At 35.0% G+C, this 25,708-nt stretch overlaps 2 protein-coding genes across 8 annotated transcripts in view; one reads left to right on the top strand and one right to left on the bottom strand.

Moving 5' to 3' along the window:
- Positions 1 to 2,783: 2,783 nt before the first annotated feature.
- LOC129273579 (serine protease HTRA2, mitochondrial-like) lies at positions 2,784 to 12,929 on the top strand. Of its 2 annotated transcripts, XR_010295295.1 has the most exons (7): positions 2,784 to 3,611; positions 4,654 to 4,873; positions 5,248 to 5,439; positions 8,054 to 8,198; positions 8,559 to 8,766; positions 10,184 to 12,364; positions 12,435 to 12,929. XR_010295295.1 is itself a non-coding variant. In XM_054910635.2 (6 exons), exons 1-6 carry the CDS (start codon positions 3,100 to 3,102, stop codon positions 10,347 to 10,349), a joined length of 1,443 nt encoding a protein of 480 aa, XP_054766610.2. In that variant the 5' UTR covers positions 2,784 to 3,099; the 3' UTR covers positions 10,350 to 12,929. The 2 variants fall into 2 exon arrangements, 1 of the variants encoding a protein (XP_054766610.2); XM_054910635.2 differs by having other exon boundaries at positions 10,184 to 12,929.
- Positions 12,930 to 12,931: 2 nt separating this feature from the next.
- Positions 12,932 to 25,708, bottom strand: part of LOC129273578 (leucine-rich repeat-containing protein 27-like) — a 30,033-nt gene continuing 17,256 nt past the window's right edge. For 2 of the 6 annotated variants that reach the window (XM_064107639.1, XM_064107640.1), the window contains 6 exons: positions 25,136 to 25,224; positions 22,463 to 22,489; positions 20,143 to 20,228; positions 19,409 to 19,485; positions 18,355 to 18,481; positions 12,932 to 15,677 (listed from right to left, as the gene is read on the bottom strand). In XM_064107639.1, coding sequence (XP_063963709.1) covers positions 15,546 to 15,677; positions 18,355 to 18,481; positions 19,409 to 19,485; positions 20,143 to 20,228; positions 22,463 to 22,489; positions 25,136 to 25,224 — 538 coding nt within the window. In that variant the 3' untranslated portion in view covers positions 12,932 to 15,545. Of the gene's footprint in view, positions 15,678 to 17,409; positions 17,462 to 18,354; positions 18,482 to 19,408; positions 19,486 to 20,142; positions 20,229 to 22,462; positions 22,490 to 23,800; positions 23,819 to 25,135; positions 25,225 to 25,708 lie in introns of all 6 variants that reach the window. The other 4 variants (XM_064107641.1, XM_054910634.2, XM_064107642.1 and 1 more) reach the window with 3 other exon arrangements.

Raw genomic sequence — 25,708 nt, 5'->3', positions numbered from 1 at the left:
ACTGTCACTCTTTAATTTTGTCATCCGTTTTCTGTAATTCACAATAAGTTGGTATTCTATAATTATGGTAAAATAAGACCTCCCCGAGATGGAGATTGAGGCCGAATGGAAACAGGCTTTTTTATAAGAAGCATGCAGAACATACTTATTTACATAATTGATTTCATGTTAAGGAATACAAATCAAGAATTAATCTGAATAATCGGATACATTTTTACTAGTTATATAATTTCAATGGAGGTGATAAAGGAGGACAAAATATTACAAGAAAAACGAGCAAAACAAGACACTGTAAAAAAAATCATTAAAAAAAGGTATGTGAGGCAAACTACCGGCCCAGGAGCGGGGAATAAAACATCCTGCATATAGGCCTACGTAAAATATATATACCGGTACATTAAGTCTATTTCTTTTTATTAAATGTCTGTATATTAATCTTCGCGAGGAATGCAACATTCCCCCTTTTCAAGAATTCAGAACTGAATGTATCAAAGTTGTGCAGTCGCAAATATTTTTTTCTTGAAAGCAGAATACTTCATCGTCCAATAGGTGACTTGAGACCTAGACACCTTTTCCCCCTCAAAGTTCAAGTCTCCTTTTTCTATTATACTTGCTTATGAACCTACCGTTCTACAGAACCGAAGGGTTGTCCCTTCGACCCATTTACTTTTTGTAAATTTCGTTTTGAATAAGATGCTCATACCTCGATCCGCCCTTTTCCCCTTTCTTTAACCCTTATAGGGCCAAGTTGATTTGGACCCATCTCACAGCCGGGGATGGATTCTGACCCCCCCCCCCCCTCCCGCGAGATCTCGGTCGTCGTTGGCGGGAGCTCCGCAAAAAATGCACATGCAGGGTTTTGCTAAAAAATAAAATCTTCAAGGCTGTGGTTGAATTTTCATAAATAATAGGATTTTTATATGAATCAATTATGCTAATTTATGGGTAAAATGAAGAATAATTTGATCGACTAAATAAAGCCATCATCAAAGAGTGCAAATAATACATTTATGAATTTTTGTTAAAATCGCAATATGCATTGGATTTGTGAATGAATTCACATTTTTGTTTTTGGATCTGACATATTGATATGTATACTCAGCGTAATATCGTAACCGCGCGTACTCGGGCAAATTTAAAATTGCGCGGCGGATTTATCACGAAAAATGTCGAGTGGGCAAATTCTGCCGCCCGGGCCTTTTAGGGTCAAAAGGGACATGACAATTAAGCTGCAAAGATCTGGGGTCAGAAAATTAAGTCTTTCTCGTAGGAAATGCACGTGCGAATCGCAAGCAAAATTCTTTTCTTTTCTTTTTATAATGAATTGAAAGTTTTTCTACTTTTAGATCCCCCCTTCATTTATTCTGATAGGCCTAAATATTATCCCCCCCCCCCCCTTTCCGGGAAGGCAGTCGCTTTGGCTGCCTGGATCTGTCGGTGAAATATTATGACTAGGGGAGCGGAGCGTTTCATGAAAGAAAAGAAAAGGGGCTTTCATAAGGGTATATTAAAATAGGGCATTTAATGCCATTAGAGAATGTCCCTTTGCCTTCTTATAGGTGCCCTTTCTCCGTTTCTCGTATCAGTTTCCCTTTTTACCAAAGAAAAGTGCCCGTCACAAATGTGTTCTGTGCCCCTATCACCTGACAAGGAGCCGTTTCCCGTTTTTTTACGAGTGCCCCTTGGCCTTCTCACCTCTTCTCATATCAGATAAGTTACTCTTTTCGTGCCCGATGAGCTCCCGGTTTCTTTATTTAGCGTTCTGCTTCCTTCTGAAATGTATGTACACCCTTTAATCGCATAACCCCTTTAAAAACAGATTTGCCCCTTTCGCTACTTCTTTAGCTTTTGATAATGAAATTCATCCCTTTAACCTTTAATTTAACGGGTCCTATAACATAGAGATAGCAAACTATATAGTAATATATATCTATGGGTATGTCTTAAGAGGTCGCTATTCATATTTAGAGACCAGTCCAGTAGAGTGCCAACTCCCAAAGATAAACATGATAGTGGGCTGTAAGATAGAACCAAAGTCTATTGAAATCATATCGTTTTGATTCATCATCTATCCAAATCGAACCGCGAGCTTCAATATAAATAATATTAATTTCCCTGGTTTGATCAAACCTACACCCAACTGAGACTCGTCCAAGCACCAGTTTCAGTTTTGGTGCTGTGATGTAATTACACTGGACGTCAACGTCAACACATTATGGATGCCTTTTGTCAGAAAAGTTCATGTATCATAAGGTAGGTAATGATGATGATAAAGAGGAAGGGACGTTTAACCAATAGCATAATGATCCAAATGGTGCATGGGACAAAATCGAGTTGGGGATAGATTTTGATAATATTCAGAAAATTGCACCATATTTTATCCCTTTCTTCTCTTTATTGCTCTCTAGTTTTTCTTCTGATTTTTTTTGGGGGGTCCATGTCTCCCAAGGCCCCTGTCCCATCTTTATTACCATGTTTAACTTCACTTTGGTCTTCAATCCAGTACTACTGCAGATAAAAAAATAAATTCAATAAATTTTTTGGCCCCACTTTCTGTTTTTGTGTTTGGTAGTGAATTTTAGGAGGGTATGGGGCAATATATCTTGTCGTCGGCGGCAAAGCACCATGCGGGGCATATTTCTCACTCTTTATTTTCGTCATTAAATAATGGATACGTTACAAATCGATAATAAGGCATTTGTATATATCATTTTGGGAGTATGGGGGTGGGCGTGGCGGGCGTGGCCTGACTCCACAGCGCAAGAACGCGCGAACTCGTCATCAGTCTTTATGGGGGCATCCCCTTGTGTGAGTCACATTCTAAATATAGGTCAGCCGGTGGCTATGTCATCACCGGGTGTCATCATTCAGAATTGCCGTGTATTTTTCCTGTTAGTTACCGGTACTGCTAGTTTGTAAAGACATTTTCCTATACTTGCGTTCTTCATGTCCTTCAACATTTCTCTGAAATTCTGTATTTGGCCTTTGATTCTTTGCTTCTCTCGAGACTCGACTGCAAGTCTCACTTTTATTTTGATTTTACGGGAATTTGCCCGGGAATTTGTACTGTAGATCAGACAGGAGAGGTCGTTTTTCAAGATGGCTGCCTCCATGTTTAGACAGAGCCTCAAACTCTCGCGGATAATTCGCTCCAATACGCCCCTTTTATGGCGATACTCTCCCACCTTGAAACCTCAGAACACTCAGCTGGTGATATCAAGAACTATAACTGAAAAACAAATGATTGAAAATCGGAAAATTTTCTTCAAAAGGATTGCACAGTTTGTTGGATTGGGTGTGTTTTTGTACATGATTTCACCATGGGCAAGGCAACTGAAAGGAGCAAAATTTGAATCAAGGCGGGACAAGAAAAGACGTCACCTAGCTGAACAACGTGAACTTAAAAACCGGGATATATCTACAGAAGAACTTTCATTAGAATATCAAGAATCACCCTCTCGGTCAAGAGGAATTTTGCCTGTTGTCAAAGCGGCAGACGTGACAGATTTTGGAACAGGTTATGTAAAGCCAAGATCTCAACAGTTCAATTTCATCGCAGACGCTGTCGCTAAAGCTTCCCCATCAGTTGTATTTATTGAGATTCACGGAAGGTATAAATCTTACGAAATGTTATGTTAGAGAATGGAAGTTTGATCAGATTCGTTAGAAAAAAAAAACCCAAACAAAGCATGAAAATAGGAGCAAATAATTATATAAGGCCTACACTCTACAGTAAAAATGATGATAAACTAGATCTTGATTTATAAATATAATATTATTTGTGTATATTAATAATAATTTGATAATAATAATGCTAATTATGATAAAAATTATAATGATTTAATACTAAAATACTACTAAATAATAACTACTACATCCACAATTTATATGATTATCGATAGATGATATCAAAAGTAGCCTACTAATTACAAATAATGACAATATACCATAATAAATTTATAATGGACATAAGTGTAGGCTAGCCTATGTAGGTACGCTATGAACCCTCAAACCTGGTTGCAACAATTTTTATGTTAACTGGTTATCAAGTATTTAAATGTTGGTTATGCTCTATTATGTTTTATGCTTTATTTTGTTCTATAATGCATATTTTGAGTTTGTGTTTACTATATCATATTTTTTATCAGATAAAAATCAAATTCAAATTTTTTTTTCAGACATGGAGCTGCGATACTTAAAAAAAAATACAACTTAAATCAATCCCATAATGATTTCATAATTTTTTTTCAAAGAGTGTTTATAGATTTTTACTCGGAATGTAAAGTTAGAAGTGGAGCTTTGTGGCCCAGTGGATTAGTCTTCTGACTTTGAAACAGAGGATCGTTGGTTCGAATCCCAGCCATGGCGTAATTTCCTTCAGCAAGAAATTTATCCACATTATGCTGCACTCAACTCAACCCAGGTGAGGTGAATGGGTACCCGACAGGATTAATTCCTTGAATGCATGAGCGCTGAAAGGCAGCTAAAGCTAAAGCCGGGGTAATAATAATAATAACAACGCGCCTCGGAATAGAATATTTCTAGATAGATGGCGCTATGTAAATGCCTATTATTATTATTAGAACTGTGACAATGAAAGACATGAATGTTTTAATTAAACCATGACGTTTTAATTTTAAATTATCTTTCCAGGCATCCATTCCAGCGAGGTGTAGTTGGGCCAGTCTCTAATGGATCGGGGTTCATTGTCAGTCCCGATGGTCTTATCTTGACCAATGCCCATGTGGTAGCCAATAAGAGACTAGGCAAGCAATCTGTAAAGGTCAAGCTCTATGATGGTCGGCTAGTAGACGGCGAGGTCATCGCTGTTGACCCTGTGTCTGACCTTGCTCTGCTGAAAATAGATACAAAGGTTTGTCTTTAAGGAAATTAATCATAAAATAAGGTTGGCCTAATGTGTTAGTGTTTTAAACCCCAATGTCTTTTTGTGTGGTAATCCCTTTCATATTTCAATTATTCATTGCTTATTCCTGGCATTTCTCTTTCTGCACGCATCATGTAACTTAGACTAAATTTCAAGATGATGACCTTATTATAATATTTGTTTATATAGCCCTTAATAATCACAAAGAACCATGTATCTCAATCATTTAATAACTTATTTCATGTTATAATGTTTAGGAGATCTAAACTTGCATAAATATTGCATTGTTTATTGTTATATTTTTTATTTTCAATTTATCAAGGAAAATGAAAGTATAAGTCTATTTTTTCATGTTGTTGCAGGATCAGCTTCCGGTGATGCGGATGGGAAACTCATCCGCTGCTCGACCAGGGGATTGGGTCATCGCCATGGGGAGTCCTCTGTCACTTAGCAACACGATAACGGCTGGTATCATCAGTACCGTTAGCCGGACAAGCAAGGAGCTAGGTTTGAACAAAGGCATTGACTACATCCAGACTGATGCTGCCATAACTGTAAGTTAAACATGTTTTAATAATTCAAGATAATATTGCCTAATGTTTTGAATTCTACAAATCTTTTACAGATAAAATTAAAAGTATAAACACAGCAAAACTTTCTAATGGATTGCAGTTGGATAACGCGTAATATTAGGAAGTGCACACCAAAGTTTAGAGAAGAGACAGATTCAAAATATAGAGGGGTGATTCCATACGTGTCGTACGGGACATTTAGAGAACATTTGACAGTTTTTCGACAAAAACAAAAAACATTCCAGTAAATAAAGGTGATCATCAAGTACTACCAGAGTGTTAGGAAAACCAATACTTAACATGACTTGAATTCACATCCTGTATAATACAGATTTAAAATAGTAATGTGTCGTACGGGACGCAGAAAAAGTGGCTATTTTAGAAACCTCAAGTTTGTGCTCTAAAGTCTGTGAGTTGGACAGATAATTTTCATAGAAACTGAACTCAAATTGATATTCAATTACCCAAGAACAAACACATCTATGAAAGAAAGAAAAATATACATTCATGAATAAATAAGCAAATTAAAATTTTCGAGAACATTGTGGCGTACGGGACACTCAAAATGTGTCGTACGGGACATCTCTAAATTGAAGCCAAACTTTCTTACTTTATGTCTCTTTGACTTCTTCAATCACTTTATTTGGCTGATGATAAATTGATAATGACAATCCTATCAAACTAAAGACATTCATTATGTTAGAAACAGCAATTGGCTGAATATTTCTGTTAATATATCATAAACAAAATACTGTGTCGTACGGGACACTTGTGTGTCGTACGGGACACTTGTATGTTGAACAGGCACTTGCGTGTTGTACTGGACAGCCTGTATAAAACAATGAACTTTTTATCAATCAGAAAGGGAGGATTGCCCCTAAATTCTTCCTTTTTAATGAAAAGGTTAAGTAGTCATTCAGGACAATATGATTAAGTAAAATCATACTATCCGTTATATATACCATATGGGGCAATATGTCATTTTTTTCATGATAGGAAATGTACAATGGTTTGATCACAGCATTTTTAAGAGCAAAAAAAATTGAGGTTTTGTGTGAAGTTATATTTTAGTGAATTAAGCGATGATTTCCAATACACTATTTAAATAATAAATGAATGAAACTGTGTTTGTGTAAATTATGGGGCTAAAATGTTATGATTTTTCATATAAAATGTATATATACATGATATATGTCACAACTGTCACTTGTAATTCCACAAAATATTTTTTTCTAAAGAAATGCGATTCTACTTTTTCAAACTTTTTGTGCATTTCATGAAATCATATGGTTTGTCTTATTTTCCAGAATTTTTTTTACAACTTGAGAAAAGTAAGGAGTAACAATACTGTATATAAAAAAAAAATAGTGATCATCAAGGGAGGTCCAAATAGATGATTGATATATAAATATATATTTTTTTTTACATCTTATAATAATTTCACAAGAGTATGCAAGAGGAATTGATCTTCCATGCTAGGGTGAATCAATTATAAAGGTTGTCTTTACATGCTCAATGACAAAGAAATTAACAGCTCTGACCGGTGAAAATCACCACTTTAGCTGAAGGGATTCACAAAAGAATACGCCTACATGAAGTCAATTAAAATGGTTAGAATCACCTATTTCATGTTCTATGGAGATATGAAATGCAGTAGGCCTATATATTGTGTGTCGTATGGGACATGTCCCGTATGGAACAACTTTTGATGGGACAATTATTGAAAAATGAGGGGCAGTTATTAGATCCTTATAGGATATATCGATCACTTATGGGTCAAAGATAGAGAAACTGATATTGTGAGATTGCATCATCAAAAATAAAATTGTAGGAAAAACTTTTGCATTTTCATGTGTCGTACGGGACATTGCCAAAAATAGGTTCTGAAAAATCAGGGCTGCCCCTATTATGGATCATGAAAATGTTGTATATATTATTTGGAACCATCAATAATACATTATTCCATTGACCTGCAATATTTTCAATCTTCTCGTGCTTTGCCAATAATGGTTTCAGGCAGTGTTTGTACTTGACTATTTAATCAGTAAAATTATTGAAAATTGAAAATTCTATTGTTTCCCCCAAAAAAACTATATCTGACTTCACTTTTGGTCAAAACTCATGATTTTCATAAAAATTAGGTATCATAGTAAATTATTACGCTACTTATGACTTATTGAAAGCATGTTGAAATTTATGATATTTTTGAAGTTCTAGTGTGGAATCGCTCAGAGGATGAAGGTTAGAGAATATGCTTTGAATAGTGGATATAAGATTTTATGCAGGAATAGCAATAACTGAATAATAAGATAATTTTCCATGCACTTCAATATGAATTGCACATTGTTGTGAATTAAAACAAGCGTTCAAATAAATATGTCACAAAATGATAAAGAATAATTTCATTGAAAGAAAAGTAAATTAACAGGTAATGATAAATTTTGCAATCCCAAAATTACTAAATTTATGAAGATATAAAATTGGCAATTATTCTACTTGAATGTGACATGTTATTGTGGTACTACAGAGGTTTGAATATGATATAATCTAGACAAGCTGTTTAACATGGTATGCTATCTTGTTCTTTCTCTCCTAGTTTGGAAATTCTGGAGGACCTCTGGTGAACCTCGATGGTGAAGCCATTGGTATCAACACCATGAAAGTCACTTCTGGAATTTCCTTTGCCATCCCAATAGACCATGCCAGGGACTTTGTAGACAAGGTGCAGAAGCAGATAAAAGGTGGGACTAAGTCTCTTTATTGAGAATTACTAGTTTCCTAAACTCCAGTAAGTCAACATCTGCCAGATTTAATCACCTCTCGGGGATTCATTATCATAATAGGTGCATTATTATTATTGCTTGGATATAGCTTTGTGTACATACAGAAAGCCATGCTTGTTTTAGTAATCATATATGATTCTTTACCAGAAAAATTTGGTGCATGATTTTATTTTTATATGCAAGCTTGCACTACGATGGTCATTTTATTGGATTCTGTGTGCCTTATTTTTAAATGTTACCTCAGCTGGAATTTGCATACACATTCACCATGAATTCAAACCGATTTTACTCATGTTTTATATCTTTACTCCAATACAGCATCTGGCGGTGGCTGGTTCAGCAAAGCAAAGCCACAAACTCCTGTGGTGACTACACCGTCCAAAGGAAAGCAAGGGTACATTGGCATCACAATGCTCTCCCTGACCCCAAGCCTCATCTTTGACCTCCGACAGAGGGCGCCAGACTTTCCCAATGTCAGCCATGGTGTGCTTATCTACATGATTACCATGGGGTCTCCAGCGCAAGTGTAAGTTAACCCATTGGCCAGTATTCTGAAGTCGAGTTAAAATAAACTCTGGTCTAAAGTTGCGATTTAACTGGATAGCAAATAATTCGTCTCTGGAAATAGTAACTAAAACAGTCTTCATCATTAAAGCATAATGAAAGAGTACAGCAAATATAAGAAATATACAATTACAATGTTAGAAATGTACCATACAATCCATTGATGTATTCAAATTTAGACTCGATGGCCAGTATTCTGAAGTCGGGTTTAACTTAGACCATGGTCCAACTCTGTGCTAAAATTATGGGAAGCCAAAAGTGTCAAAATTTGTATTAAGTTGTATGTTTCTTATGTTTACTGTGCTCTTTCCTGATTCATCGATTGTGAACACGATCATCTATTTATACTTCCTAGACAATTATGAATGATTTGAGAGCCAAATGAGCTGAAATATGATATCTCTACCATTAGTGATTTATGTAACAATTGGCTATCCATACTTAAACCACAACTTTAATCCCGAGTTTAAGCTAAACCCGACTTCAGAATACGGGCCAATAAGTTTTTGTGGTCTGAGCGTTTCAATCTTCAATGATCAAAATCTGTCTCTACCCTCCACGTGTGAAAGTTTTTAGCTTTTGTTTATATTATCACATCGTATGGAGAATGAAGACCATATATTCAGATAAAGAGATCGAGGTCAACAGGATAACCTCACCTCGTAACATGATGATGATGGAAGCAAATTTTTGATAATTTCAGCTTCCCATAATTTTTAGACCACGGCCTAAGTTAAACCAAACTTCAGAATCAGGACCATTGAGTTTTATGCCAAAGGTAATCGAACTAGGGTCTATGGAAAATGTGTTTTATACTGAAATATAATTGCGTTCAATGGGGTGAACTAGCCCTTATGACTTCTATACGATATTAATGTGTGAAAATAATGTGTACACTAGAAAAATAAAGAATAGCATAAGAAATGAACTATGAATTGAAATAAAAGTAAATGGTTGCAAACTGGCAGTTCATCCTTTGTCATTTTTACGATATTTGCTTGGGATACCTCAATACCTGGAATGAAAACATTAGTTGTGTCAGCATTAGACATTTACAGTGTGTGACAAACCCTGCACTGAAGTGTAATGCAGTGTGCAGGTTTTGAATAAAGTTTTCCCATTCATGCAAGCTTACATGTATGCTCAAAACTTACCAGAGCTGCAATTAGTGCAAAGTGATTTTGTAAATTCTTGAAAAATGGTTTTCATGAACTTATACATCTTATCTGCACAAATATGACACCAAATGATGCAGGAACATATATTTCTCTTTCAAAATATTCCTTTTTAATTTTCCATACAAACTGTGGTTGATTTTTTATAATTGGCCATTTTCTAAGCATCATTTTCTTTTGTTATTTTTACATTCTATCACACAGTGCTGGATTAAAAGCAGGTGACATCATCACCCACATCAACAACCAGCCAGTCAAGTCTTCTCAGGAACTCTATGATAAGGTCAAGGCCAAGGAAGGTCTTAATGTGACTGCGGTCAGGGGCAGAGAGACCATGAAACTGACCATCACGCCTGAAGAATCCCAGTGATAGAATATGTTTGATGCTCAAGGTCATTTAAATCCAGAAACTCATATTTGATGCATTGCACTGCACGTTTGCAGCGTGTTGTTTAACAGACACTTTAACAAACAATTGAGAAAACACAGTTCTTGATACCATAAAACAGTTTGGACAGTCTGTACAATAAGGTATATTAACATGTCATTGTGAAAATGGCAGACAAGACTTGATGGAATGCATTTTAATTCCAAAGACATAAAACAACCAGGCAAGTGCTACAGGTATCTTGGCATCAGCTCATATGTTTGTTTCAAGTCGGCAATCTTTTTTTTTCTTACTTTTTCAGTGATGCACTTTTAGGGGGGGGGGGAGGTAAATTATGATCTGAGCTATGTATAAACTAAATTTTTGCTTTTGTTTCATTTCTTGAATTATGAAAACCCAGTATTGTACTAATTGTCACTTATGTGTATGGCTGTTACTGCATGTCTTGACAAGCTGGGGCATTTCACAAGGAGCAAAGTGTACTGGTGTGTGTAAGGGCTGGACACGAAGAAGCAGACATTCTGCTAGACTACTGTCTCATTGATTCTAATGATTTTGAGGATTTCTTTATCGCTTTTTATAGTGTATCAACTTCGATTACTAATCATCTGAACTGAGATGATGTTAAATCAAAATTGTATATATATTGGACAGGGGTAGGATGTAACTGTTATACATCAGGAAATTGCTTTTGAAAGTATTGCAAGTTACACAGGCTATGCAGTAATAACGTCAAATACCAACAAGATCATTTGTGTAACAAATGAAATTTGTATAGGAATAAGAATGTATGCTTGTGCTAGTTCATGTATAAAGTCACTAGACTAAAACTTCAGCAGTTATTTCTGCATTGTAGATTCTGTTCACACGTGCAATTGTTTGGGGTCTGGCGTAATAAGCCAGTTCGTAGTTCCTTTCTGCGCATGATCAAAAGATTCTACGCAAGATCAGAGGAAGGTCATTTGTACTAAAGTGACATGGTGGTTTAAAATCTAATGAGATAAGCACCAACTTTGATGTCTTGATTATTCATATATTCTTTTGAATTGTGGTTTTCATTTACATCCACAAAAAACAACAACGCGTCCACGAACGACTGGTTTTCAGTTTGCCAAGTACATTGTGCAACATGCTATGATATGCATTCAAAGTAGCAATGCAACAAATACCTTCATAAAGTGTTCATTGGTGTGCTATTCTAGTCACCTGGTCTATTAAATTTCTTCATCCTGCTATGTAAGGCAAGCTTACGTAATATTTTGCTTTGAAATCTGCCGATCATAATGAAAGAAATGAAAGGTCATTTGACCGAAAATTGTCCATGAGTAACTACGAACTGGTCTATTGTGCGATCCTTGGAAAAGGTTTTACTGCTACTTTTATCAGTGTATTTTTATGTGATTAAATAGTGTGTCACATACACCTTTGTTATAAATCTGCAGTACTTCAATAAGTAAAAATTTAAATGGTGTGTTGAGGAGAAGAGCAAGTAGGACAAGATCCAATATCTTGCTTATTTTAACCTTTGACACCAAAGAAAGCTCCGGCAGGTGATTCATATATAGCTGACTTTACAAATGACTCCTTTGTTTTGGTAAATGATATAACACCATTTTTTCATAGGTGTTGATGTGATTCCCAAGACCCAGTCATTCATAACTTATGAACAGCATTATGAAACATTCAGCTGAATGGTGCCTCTTATATCTGATTAAACTTCCATTTTTTGTACTTGTGCCATTTTTGTGCTTAGTGGCATCATGCTCAAAGCATGTGTCGTCTTAGATATTCCTGTATTAAAATACTCCTGCTCTATTCATTTTCCAACCTGTGTCTAATCGTATATTTGCCAAGGTAATTGGCAAGTATGGAATTATTAAAGTTAATAGAATTTAAAGCCTACCTTCTCCAAGTAATATAATTGCCGAAGTGGAGGCAGTTTTTCAGATCAGATCATGCTTTGATTGGCCGTTTAACCTTTATGTAAAAATTTAGATGTAGATCTCTATTTAGGCAAGAGAAGGTTACCACCTATGTCATGGCTCTAAAATCACACTTTTTTCTGAGCCGTCTTTCTTTTTATTTTGAGATGAGATTTGAACAGCCCACCGATGACATGATATTAACCACTTCTCTTTGGAATCTGGTTTCTTTGGTCCCAACAGATTCAACCTCGGGGAAACTGTTCATCATACTATTTTCCTTTAGTATTAATGCCACTCTTGTAACCAGTTCCCTTTGAAAATCTATTTTGAGTAAGTTTTTCAAAGAGCCATATTTATTTAAAGCAAAACTTATCCCATATTTTCAAGATAGTCCGTGCTTAGAATTTGTTACCCACTCCCCCAAAAATAACATATTAAAAGTATTAAAATCAAGGACTTGCCATACCCCCAAACAAAATTTCCACCCCTATACTCTACATTATATTCTTTTTGAAACTATTGTCAAATGTTAACTGCAAATGTACAATTTCTTGTGTGAGTTTGAATATTTTAATTTTTTTTTACAAGACATTTCATTATCTGCTTGACACAGAATAAAATCTCTGTATTAACACAACATCATGGTCATTGTAATTTATTTACAACTTTATACAAATATATGTTTATGTATACATGAAAGCATTGACTGGTAATTGATGCCACAAATATAATGCAGCAGAAAAATGAAAGAACATCAAGCTTAATTTGCTGGAGACTGGCTGATAAAGCTATAACACACATTTTCCATAGACCTTAGCCAGCAATTATACAAGCTCAGTCTCCAATGAATCCAACCTTTGTGTAAATAAATGTGTAGGAGAAAAAATATGATAATAGAACAGTTTTTGTATAGCACATTACACCTTACAAAGGTCTCAATGCGCTTTAAGATTGGAATGGAGAAAGTAATGAATTACATAGTTACCAGTTAGAGAAAGTTCTTGACAAATGAAAACAAAAGATTTCCTTATTGACATTGTCACAGCTGGGGCCCGTTTCATGAAGAGTTACAACTGTCATAACTTTGCCATTATGGCAACTTCCATGGTAGCCTTAATTTTGATTGGCTGCTGAGCCCTGTTGCCATGGTACTTGCCATAATGGCAAAGATACAACAGTCGTAAGTCCTTTATGACACGGGGCCCCAGATAATGAAGCTGGAGCTGACAACTTTCATGAGCTGGTGCACTAATGGCACATTACATTAATATATATCTAACAAATACCCTGTTAGCTTTACAAGATGAACTTTCTTTCTGAACAGTGCAACTGCCCCCTCCCCCCCAAAAAAAAACTGAAGAAAACAAGACCACACTATGCTTTGTACATTTACTAGTTGGAATGTATTAATGACATCACATTCAAAAGCCTGTGTAAAGCTTAAGATTCATATTGGACCATCATTTTAACAATCCAATATTACAAAAGTATAGTCACCGTAATACGATTTTTTTTCTTAAATCCTTCACACATTACATGTTTAATGGTATACTCTTTCATTTGTATATCTGCTGATGAATTCACATTTTGAAAATGAATAGTCTTTAAATTCACCCAAACTTGATACAAGCGTTAATGCTTTCTCCAAGAAGATAAGTTTGATCTACATGAATGTAATTTTGAATGGACGGATTTCATCATTTGTGAAATATTCTTGATATGTCAAGAATACTCCCAACAATGTCAAAATATCAAACTGCAGTTTGTTGGTTTATAAAACATACATCTGTATGATTGCAAACCATTTCTATGTTTGGCTATTTCAAGTCGATACAGGAAAAAATATTTAAAATCAAAACATTAACTTTATTCCTTTGTCTTCATTCACACAAATTATCTATAAAAAATTTCATAAATAAGGAATATACTATTCAATATTCAAGGTTTTGAGCACACACACAATTTGAATACGCTTTTTCCACTATCAAACTTTCTTTGATTACAGGCTATTCATTCTTGAAAGAGAGAGAACAAAAAAAGAAATCAATCTAAATGTTGTATATAGCTAACAAATTGATTGGAGATTTAAAGCATATCATATGAAAAGAATGAATGTACACCCATTACCATGAGTTTTATTGCTAAGTACATGTACTTGAGACGATACCCGGGGTGTAATACAAGTTTGGCACCAATGTAAAAAAGATTGGAATATGAAATACCTAAATGTGAGACCAAAGTGTTTTAACATTGAATTATAACAAAATGTGACTAGAAATACCACTGACCAAATGACCAGCATAAGTCTTGGGCAAGATAAAGAATAAAAGCTACGAATTATAGCTTTACACAAATGAACTACTTAAGCATTCTTCTATCAAATTTAATAACTTTTGTAATGACTTTTGTTTTCAATTAGAGAGTCACATCCAGTCAACATGAGCAATGAAAGAAAAGCACCAAAAAATCTTTTTTTTTGTTATGGGAGGGAGAAAAATGTATATTACTAATATATGACAGACTGCAGTGAAGGGGCAGTCAATGACCGGAGACATTGTCAATGCCGTATGCTCCAGGTGCAGGATGAGTGACAGGTCATAAGTTGTATATCATATACATGGACTGTAAATAAATATTTTAAATTTTTTATGTAGGGGCTAAAAATAAATGTTTCACAGCTGTTTTTTTTTATATTTTATTCCTTTTATTTTGCTGATCAAAAGATATAGGTTTTCTTTTGCTTTGTTGTACCACTGCTCTTTTTTTCAAAGAAAGCAAGGATGTTCTTATACAAAAAGATGAAAGGCACACACCATTTGGATATCAATCATCCAGAATAGAACAATATTTATCACCAGCAGACATTATATAATGCTCCTGGAAGTTGCCTCATGGTATAAAGTCATTATCTCACTATTCCTGGCCTGATGGTTGTCAGAGGCTAAGCAGGGACGACCGAACATCTCTTGCTGGTACACCAAGTTTGCTTTCCCCCAAAGATGTCTCTATTACAGGTATTTCCAATGTTTTTTCACAAAGTCTGGGATCAGCAAATAATTATCCATTTCCCGCAAGAAAGCTGATGCCCATATTACTTGTAAGCAACTATAACTCTCTTATTCAAATATCTCTTTAATCCTGAAGTACATATAATCAGATAAAAGGAAGGTGGGCTGTTGAAAATGCAAGGTTCAAGGTTCAAGCAGTCAATTTATCACAGTCTTATTTTCATCAGTGACATGGTTCATATCCTTCACTTTTGTTGGGGCCTGTACCCTGATGTGTTTGTCACTGACATCGATGGGACATCATCTCCAGTGAAAGCCTTGAAGCGATACTCCATGTTGTCTTTGCGATGATGAAGAGCTTGCTGAAGCCTCTGTGCCTGGAGGGATGTAAACATCAATTCAGAGAGATTAAAAATTATCAACTTAAACCACATGAAAGATTAACTTTATATTAAACATTTATTTAAAGGTCAAGTCCATACCAACAAGAATGTTGATTTTAATATACATGTACACAGAGAAAAATCAACCAAGCATAACACTAAGAATTTCATCAAAATGGGATGCAAAGCAAGCTCTTTTGGATTTCACTTGCTTTCACATAACAGTTATATGTACAGCAATAATAACATGCTAAAGACAGAGTCAATGACCAACGAATCATTGGCTCTCTCATTTGCATGCCACGCAATATTTCTTTTGTCTTCTGTTATACATGAGAAAAACATTTCATTTTTTTGTAGCTTTGTCTTTAATGAATCTCTTGATTGAATTACAATAGGTAATTGCACTTTTACATATTTATGGAGAAATACATATTAGACCATTTTCTACAAGTTATGATACAGTACAAGGAAAATTTGATACCCCATACATTAAAAAAAAGGAAAAAGGAATAGTGAGTGTGTAATGTCATTGTTTCCCTCATTTGTGGTACATTTAACTGTCTTGTGAAAAAAAAGCAAAAATTATAATACCATACATGTAAATTTGCTATTTTACATCCAATTTTTGAAGACGTTTCAGCATTATGCTTTTTTGTTTTTTCTCTATTCTTTCAAATAAATTTGTTGATGGGGTGGAATTTGATAATTTTCAACTGAATTTCAATTCCCAAGTAGTGCCTGAACTCTGGATATCATTTAAATGTTGATTTCATAACAGCTGATTTCGAATTACCTTTGTTATTCTTGTATACATATCCAATTAAATTAAATCTTCTGCACATGGTTTTTATATTGTAATGAAAATAAGAAAAGCACAGATAAACCACTTCAAATACAGGTACGTTTGACAGAACTTGACATAGAGACGGTTTTAAAATCCTGCCATTAAATTGAAGAAAAAAAAGTTTCCCTGTGAGAAAATATGGCATTAAGAGACAGTACGAATACGAATCAGTATAAAAAGTGACCCACCAAAGTGCATCCTGAAAAAATATCACAAGAAAAGATGGAAGGGCAAATAATTGCATAAAAGTTTAATACTCCTTATCAATTTCCATCACAAAGAGAATTAAAAGCCTATTCGATGTAATCCATTTACATTAAAACATATGAGACATACATGTTAGTTCTTATTAAAAGGTCTTCCATCAACATACTGTACAAAAAATAAAGCTAATACTACCAGAAATCAAGATAGCCTAAATAATAAAAAAGTAGCTTATGTTGAATAGAGAGGCATAAAATAGTTATGTCTCGAACTAACTAGAGTATACTGCATGAAACACAAAGACAAAATCAAACTATAAACTACAGGAGCAAATTGTATGGTTTAAGACCTTATTCATATTTACTTTCCTAGACCAATCAAGCAGAATAGTAAAGAAACAAAGAGATACAGGAAGTGGTCCTCTAAAATACTGCATTGCGGTCTTTTCAATTAATTTGCTTCTTAACCTGGTTCATGATAGTGTAAAGAAGCATTTCAGGAGGTTCTTAAGGTTGAAAAAATCCCAAGATAAAACACTGCAGTATGCCTCTATTCAATATTATCCTCAAGAGTTTTGTGCAAAGTGATAGAAGGTAGAGTAGAGCATAAGGGATAGAGTTCACAAAGCAACGGATCTTGACAGGCAAGCAAAAAAGGTTTAAAAATTTGGTTTACCATATCACAAGGGTTTTAGCTGGGTAATAGTGAGCTTTGCCAATGCTCTTAACTGGTGAGGTATGTGAAATATAGAATTTGTTAATAGCACAGATCAAAATCACAATCTTCTCCAACACCAGTGTCATCATCATCATCATAATTGCAAACATCATCATCGTCATCACCACCACCATCATCATCAACATCACCACTACCACCATCATCATCATCGCAATCATCATCATCACCCTCTCCATCATCATCATCATAATCAACCACCACCATCATTCTCCCCCCTCCTCCTCATCATAACCATCACCACCACTATCATCATTGTCCCTACTACTACCATCACCCCCACCACCACAATCATTTTCATCATCTTCACTGTCATCGTTATTATCATCCAAATCAAAATAACCAGATAGTATCTTGTGCCAAGGATACTATCTGGTATTTTCCTAGGTCAGTCACCTTCACAATGTCACTGATTAATTTAAAATATCTCATTCTAAGCCTAAGTAGATAATACATCTTTAAGTAGTAGGTCTTTAACAGAGAATTGGATCCATGTTTGAATAGATCAATATCTGCCGTTGATCTGCTAAATGCTATCTAGGAGAAAGTTCCTCCTTCAGCATCTCTTTCATTTCAGTAAATATCTTGGATTTTACACATGCATGTGTGTCGAGGAGAACATCCTCTGATGGTGAACCAAGATTTCAACCCAGCTAATCCCATGAATGCACTCACAAACAAGAGTATTAAAGGATTTTGAACAAAATGAGAGCATTTATTGGCAGCTAAAAAGACTATGTAGGATCGGAGTCACATGTTCACATCGTACACATGATCGGTGTCACATGCTCCCATTGCTACCTGAGAGAAGTCATATGTTTGAATTATCTATATTGATACTAATCATTACCCCAATCCTTATACTGATTACCTAGCACATCTTACCTCTGCTAAATCTTTCTGCGCTGCTTCTCTCTCCATTGTTGGGTTTCCTCGAGGTCTTGATTTTCTTTCTTGTACTCTCTGAGTGTGTTCTTTAATCTTATTAATCAGCTGCCTATCCCGTTCCATCCTTTAAAGAAAAAAAACAAAATCAAATTTTGCATTGTGGTGTATGGCCATTTTGCAAGCAAGCTGAAACAAAGCCTTTGCATGCACATGCATTACAAACATCTAGTTTCTGCTCATATTTTTATAACAATTATGTGAATTTGTATGTATCATGTGTACATCTGTCTATTACTGCTTTTACAGAAAACTGCATGAATAACTATCACAAGTTTATTTACGACTAAAGGATTATTTCCATAAACTTGGAAGTTGTCTTGAAAAATATCAAGGTAGAACCTTAACAGAATCTTTCAACATATACAGATCAACATACATGTAATGTGGAATTTTCACCTCCCCTGCATAACAGAAGCGAGTCATAGGCACCGCATTTCCAACAGTGGCAGCAGCGGCATCGTCAACATTGAAATCTCGATTAAGATTTCAATTTTCAGGCAAGACAAAATTTTGTCTAATGTCCCTATTTTAGCCACTGTCTCCCAATTTCCCCCCACTTTCTTGTATTTCAGGGATGACAGGTGGGCTATATCTTACATGTATTATCATCAGGAAACTCACTGCTGAATTCAAATCTACTAAAACCTATTCTTAGTCCCAGTCACAACATAGGACCTAAGCTCCCAAACGTTAAACTGTATGGTCAAGTAACTGTATAACCCATAATGCCTCAAGTGATTTGAATTGAAAAAAAAAATTAAATGAAACTACAAAGACAGAAGTTAGAAGGGAATTATAGGGGGAAACTGGTCAAAATCACAGAGAATTACTTCTATTCTGTTCATTTATATCGCCTGAAAGGAACATAAATTATCAAGGCTAGGATTCTCAGTTTGACTGTAACAACATTTATGAAAAATTTTTTTTAATGATATATTGAATCATCTCATGTACCCATTTGATTCAAATGAGGGAGAGAAGAAGCACTTACTTGGTTTGATCTATTCTTCTTTGTTCATCAGGGGTGATCATATTCTTCAATGCTTCATGCTTATTCTTAACTTCCACCTGTAATCAAAGAAAAACAGAAAGTTATGCATCCTCATATACAGTGGTGCCCCAAAGTTAGAGAACCCCACCAGAAAATGAGCATATTCAAAGTTCCAAGTTCTGCTATGTCATAGATGTTTAACTATGAAGTCATGTGATAAAATATTACATTCCATGATGTATGTTTTTCTGGGCTCTGCGAACATTGTAGTGTTGCTGTCTACAAGCAATATTCAGAATGAAGGAGTGCATTTTGTGGTAGGGTTTACTAACTTTTGAGCACAATTGTACACGTTAAGACAATTGTTGAACTTTAGGCATATAATCTCAAATTTTCTCAGAAACAATATTCCATGTAATTGTTTTCTTGATTGTTGTTGTATAATTATTTTATCAATGAAAACTGAATTATAAAAAAAAATTCTCAGAAACTTTGTTCACTCAATCCTAGCCTTGCACAAAATGTTCACTTCTCTTATTTCCCTTGATGTACATGAATACAAAAAAAAATGAAAATAAAACTGTAAAATGGGTTCAAATAACACAATTCTATTAGGTTCAAGAGAAGCAGTCTGTGGTTAAATCACTGAAAAGGCTACCCTGGGTAAATACTAGATATAAATGCATTAATCAAACTAATAAATTAAAAGTTTTAGGAGAGATTTTCCAACTGACCTTGATCATATCCTCTCTATTCATCATTTTCATATAATTTGGGTTCGTATCGTATGGCATCTTCAGTTCAGGGTCAACAACAAAACCTAAAAATACAAGATGAATGAATACATGAACAATTGAAAATGATGACGGTATACAAATGAATTCATTATTTTGAAATTAATGAATGATTAAATAAAGAAGCACATTCAAATAAATGAACAAGGTTTCATTCCCTTAAAAGGTATACACTAACAATACAATACTATAAGGTATATGCATGTAACCATCAAATATAATTAGAAAGATAATATATTTTATGAAATCAAAATACTGCAACAAATGATATAATAAAAATATAAAAATCACCTTTCATAACGTGATAATGTGATGAGTTTATATTGTACAAGACTTTAATTAAAGTGAATGTCAAAATACTTGCAAATGTTGAAGTACAATTTGTATCAGCCTAACTTTATTTCAAGACAGGGGCAGCACCAGAGCATTTTGAGGGGGGGGGGTGATATGACCCCAACATAAGTTCAATATATTTTCAAAATGAAAATATAGGGCCATGTGAAGTTACAAATTCTACATGTCATCTCTTCCCCACCTTCTTCCTTTCTTCTCCTTTTCTTTTCCCATCTATAGTTGTTATTTTTCATTACTTGAAAAATCGTGGGGGGAGAAGGTTATCCTCCTGCCTGCAGTGCCAACCCTACTTAAGAATGAAATTCTTCATTTACTTGAAATACTTCAACTTAATAGTATGTACCCCTTGGCACCTGTAGCAAACAAAATCACCAAATGCTAAAACAGAAGGATAAAACTCACATGTAAGATTACCCAACTATCACTTTCAAATCACAAAGCTGTGTCTTACTATACTGATATGTTAGGAAAGATACAATTACAAGGAAACTAGAATACACAGAGGCTGAGGCACAGGGTGACTTGCCCCCTCCCCATATTCCCAAAATATCCCTTCTAAAGATGCAAAAGGACCCCCATTATTTTCCTGCTGAGCCAATACAGTATCATTTGACACTAACAGACATAGAAAAATAACCTCCATTCAGAAACCCCTCTGCTCACACCAATAAAGTAATATTAAAAAAAATATTGAGAAAATCTTTGGGCACAACATAATTTACACATATAAACCCTAACTTGGATAACAAGTGATTTAGATAGCTTAGCCGTAACCAGAAATGAAAAAAAATTTATATATCTGAGATGCAATGTTGTGAACTGCAAAAATTCAATAACAAGAAAATGTTAACATGTAACTTTACACCAGAGGGGGGGTTGATAAATGATATTCACCATTAAATGTTCGTTGGTGATTATATACCGTGTAAGAAAGGTTCACCAGTCGTTCTTAAAGTCGCTCTTAACTTTATACGAATGGCTTTATGAAACACCAACCTAAAGTAAATGCAATATTGATTTATTGCATCTGTCAAAAAGAAAAAACATTCAATTCAAAATTGCAAAGTGCATTGCAGTGACAAAAAGAAAAAAAAATGCAGGGGCAGAGTGTCAAAGTGCAAGTGCCCCCTCCCCTCCCACTCCACCCCTTTCACATCAACTACACAAAGATTTGAGCTCTCCTATAAAACTCAACTTTTGTTGCAGAGAATAATACCCATATTGTGCAACACTGGCATATTTCTGCCAATACTGCAATGACACAATTACTGTTTTCTCCCCAATCACTTAGTTGAATCAACACATTCAATATTATCAACAACAATAATAGTCAGGGGTGTGAGTGGTCACAAATAAAAAGATCTGAAAAAAGCTGAAGAGTGTTGAAAAAGTCTGAAATAGAAAGAGCTCCCATACTTTTTGTACAGAGGAAGGCCAAAAATAAGCTGAAATTAAGCTGAAAAAAAAAATCTGAAATCAGATAAAAATCTGAACTCTCACACCCCTGAACAGTATTGGTAGTAATAATGATAGTATTGTTAAAAATAACAATAATAAGGAATGACAAATCATTACAACAATAATAATTAAAAATTTTTTTTCAATAACTCAGTCTCACCATCACTCGGTGATAACAAAAATATGCAACAATAAAATCAGTGAAAAAGGTGAAAGAGAACATTATGGAACCAATAAGTTGGAACTATTATTATAAAAAAATTCAAATTTGATTATCGAATAATTCCAAACCAAGTATCAAAACAGGCGTATCTGGTTGTTGAGTGGCTAATGGAACCCTAATACCATGTTTGGAAAGTGCACGGATTTGAGAAAGTATCAATTATTAACCAACTGGTGTTCTAAATATTCAACATCTATCGGACAAAAATGTGCAAATATGACAAACCTAGATTATAGCTCCTCACTTTGCGAACTTCAAGAAATGTTAGGAAATCACAGTAATTACTAGGCTATACATGCTGCTATAGCAAAACTCAACTGATATCGTATACATCATGCAGGGGAACGTTTTCTAGGTTCTTTTTATTAGTATGGGCTGGTATCCAATTCAATATGCAATATGCAACCTAGAAAATAGTAATCATTGACATAACAAGTGGAACGTTTCTGGCAGTCTCGCTTGCATTACGCGATTCAATATAGCAGCAGTGCTGACTTTGAAAACAGCAATTGAATAATTATTCACAAAAGAAAACACTCATATGACAATACAATACTATGTCCATTGACCCAACATTACCTTTGACCATGATCATGTGACCTAAGATATGTGCAAAACATACTTGATTACCCTTATGTCTATGTTTCATGAACTTTTTGACTTATGATGCCAATTCAACAAATATCCCCCAACAGAGCCAAAGTTCATTGACCTTAAATGACTTTTGATATTGGTCATGTGACCTGAAATGTGCACAGGATATTCAGGGATACATGGTTACTCCTATGTCCAAGTTTCATGAACCAGATCCAAAAACTTTTAACTAGTTATGATGAAAATTCCACAAATACCCCAACATTATCAAAGTTCATTGACCCTAAATTACCTTTGACCTTGATCATGTGACCTGAAACTCAGGCAGGATGTTTAAGGATACTTCATTGCTCTTATGTCTAAGTTTCATGAACTAGATCCATAAAATTTCAAAGTTATGATGACAATTCCACAAATACCCCAAAATGGTCAAAGCTTGTTGACCCTAAGTAACCTTTGACCTTGGTCATGTGACCTGAAACTCAGGCAGGATCTTCAGTGATACAATATTACCCTTATATCTAAGTTTTCATGAACTAGGTCCATATAGTTTTAACGTTATGACGACATTTCAAAAACTTAACCTTGGTTAAGATTTCTATATTGAATCCCCCAACATTGTCTAAGTTCATTGACCCTAAATTACCCTTGACCTTGATCATGTCACCTGAAACTCAGGCAGGATATTCAGTAAAACTTGATTAACCTTATGTACAAGTTCCATGAACTAGGTCCATGTACTTTCTAAGTTATGATGACATTTCAAAAACTTAACCTTGGTAAAGATTTCAATGTTGACAACGCCGCTGTCGCCGTCAGAATAGAGGCGCCTATAGACAAAGACCATTCGTCTTAAATTTGTACACTTGCATGTTCCATAATTTGTTAAGTTTGTAATAATTAGAACAGCAACAAAATGTTAACTTGTTAATAAGAAAAACAAAAAGCAGCATCAGAAATTCAGATTACCCTGTTTCCATCCAAGACCTAAATAAACCAATGTAATCAAAATGAGAGAGATAGGGAAAATCTAAAAGGGGTATATCGCAAACATAAAGACATAAAGATATACAAATGAAAATGTTGATTTATAAATCAGAGACAGCTGCGATCTATTCAGGAAATTTTAGAGTCTATAGCTACTAGATGCATCAAGTAGGTTAATTATACATGCATGTTGTTAATGAAATAATTGAGAAACTAGGGAATTAATGTTGGCATGGAATAGGAAATTGATTTAAGTTATGTAAGTTAATTAATTAGACATTCATTACGCTGTTAATGAAATAAAAAAGAGACTTAAATGTTGGTTCTCATATAAAGGAAAATTGAAATGAATTATGGTCTGTTATTTTGCACACTTATATGAATACATGCATACACTACTATAATAAAGAAAAGCGTGAATTGCTTAATTGTTTGGTCCCGGGGGGCACTTACATTGACAAGTGGATACCATGCGCGACCAAAACAAAACACGTAAAAAGAATGTCTTTTTCAAGATAGGGCACGTAATACGTAACGTAGTACGTAACGTAATAAGGGTGTCAAAAACACTAAAATAATGAAAAAAGGGTATCTATTTTGCTAGGAAAGCTACGTGTTTACGGTCAAATTTGTGAGGGTATAAAAAATTAAGACTAAAATGTTTTATAAAGGATGTACTTTCTGCCCCAACAGTCAACACTACGTGTTTAGAGTACGATTTGCGCGAGGTGTGGGAGGTGGGGCCGTACTAAACGCAATGATGTAGGTAAAGGTAAAACCGTCGACCGACGTCCGTGACATAACAAACTATCGCTGTACTTGTTTAGGGGTTCAATTCAGGGAATACTTGCCAAGAGTATCGTTTTGTTTCCAATTAATACTTGGTAGGGTTTCACATGCCAATACTTGTTAAGGGGTGCATTTCTAGAATATGGAAAATACTTGTTTAGGGTGCTTTTCAAGACCTCATGGTCGCGCATGGTATCCACTCTTCAATGGAAGTGGCCCCCCCAGGTGTTTGGTGTATATTAGTACAAAGGTCTTTTGTAGAAATGTTTTAGGAATATATGAGGGTTTGAACAGGGGAGTGTTTCATCAACATTTTCATCCGACAAGTTGTCAGATCTGACATCTTTCTCTGATGTTGATTGGCTGAGAGGTACTGTTACTATGGTAACTGTCGGATAAAATGGGACTTGTCGGATAAAACGTCCGACAAGTCCTTTCATGAAATGCCCCCCAGGTGACCTATGTATCTCCTGTCGAGACCATCCCCCCCACCCCCACCCAGATAAAACTACAAGATGACCAACTTACCTTTCTGAGCATTTTTAACAGCCCTGATGTAATGCTTTCGCTGCATATCTTTCGTCTCCTGCCTCCAGTCTTCCAAGAGCTGCTGGTCTCTGTTACCATAGAAACCAAAGAATGAACGTAAAAGAGAATTAGAGGGTGACGACAACCTAGGCGGCAATGATTATAATGATGATAATGTGGAAGAGCTAAAAATGATGATTGTGATGATGATGTTAAGGATGATGACGATGATAATAATGGTGATTGTCTAGATTGAATGATGATGATGGCGGTGGTGGCAATGATGATAGTAATGATAAAGGATAACGAGGATAATGATGATAACGATGATGATGTTGATAATGATTATGATGAAGAGGACGGTAATGATAAATGAGCAGTCATTATTTACAATTTTTCTCAAAATACTAGTTTCAACAATGGCCTTTCAATAATAAGTTCAACATGGTGGAACAAAGAGCCAATGTTGAATTTCATAAACATTTTAGGATGTAAAGGAAATTTATTCAAAAAGTCACGAACACTCTGGTGAAGTGTTGGCCCTTTGACAGCCTCCCCTAAAAAAAAGAGCTT

The sequence above is a fragment of the Lytechinus pictus genome, chromosome 12 (genome assembly GCF_037042905.1).
Source record: "Lytechinus pictus isolate F3 Inbred chromosome 12, Lp3.0, whole genome shotgun sequence".
NCBI classification, from domain to species: domain Eukaryota; kingdom Metazoa; phylum Echinodermata; class Echinoidea; order Temnopleuroida; family Toxopneustidae; genus Lytechinus; species Lytechinus pictus.
This window is presented reverse-complemented; position numbering and strand designations above follow the sequence as displayed.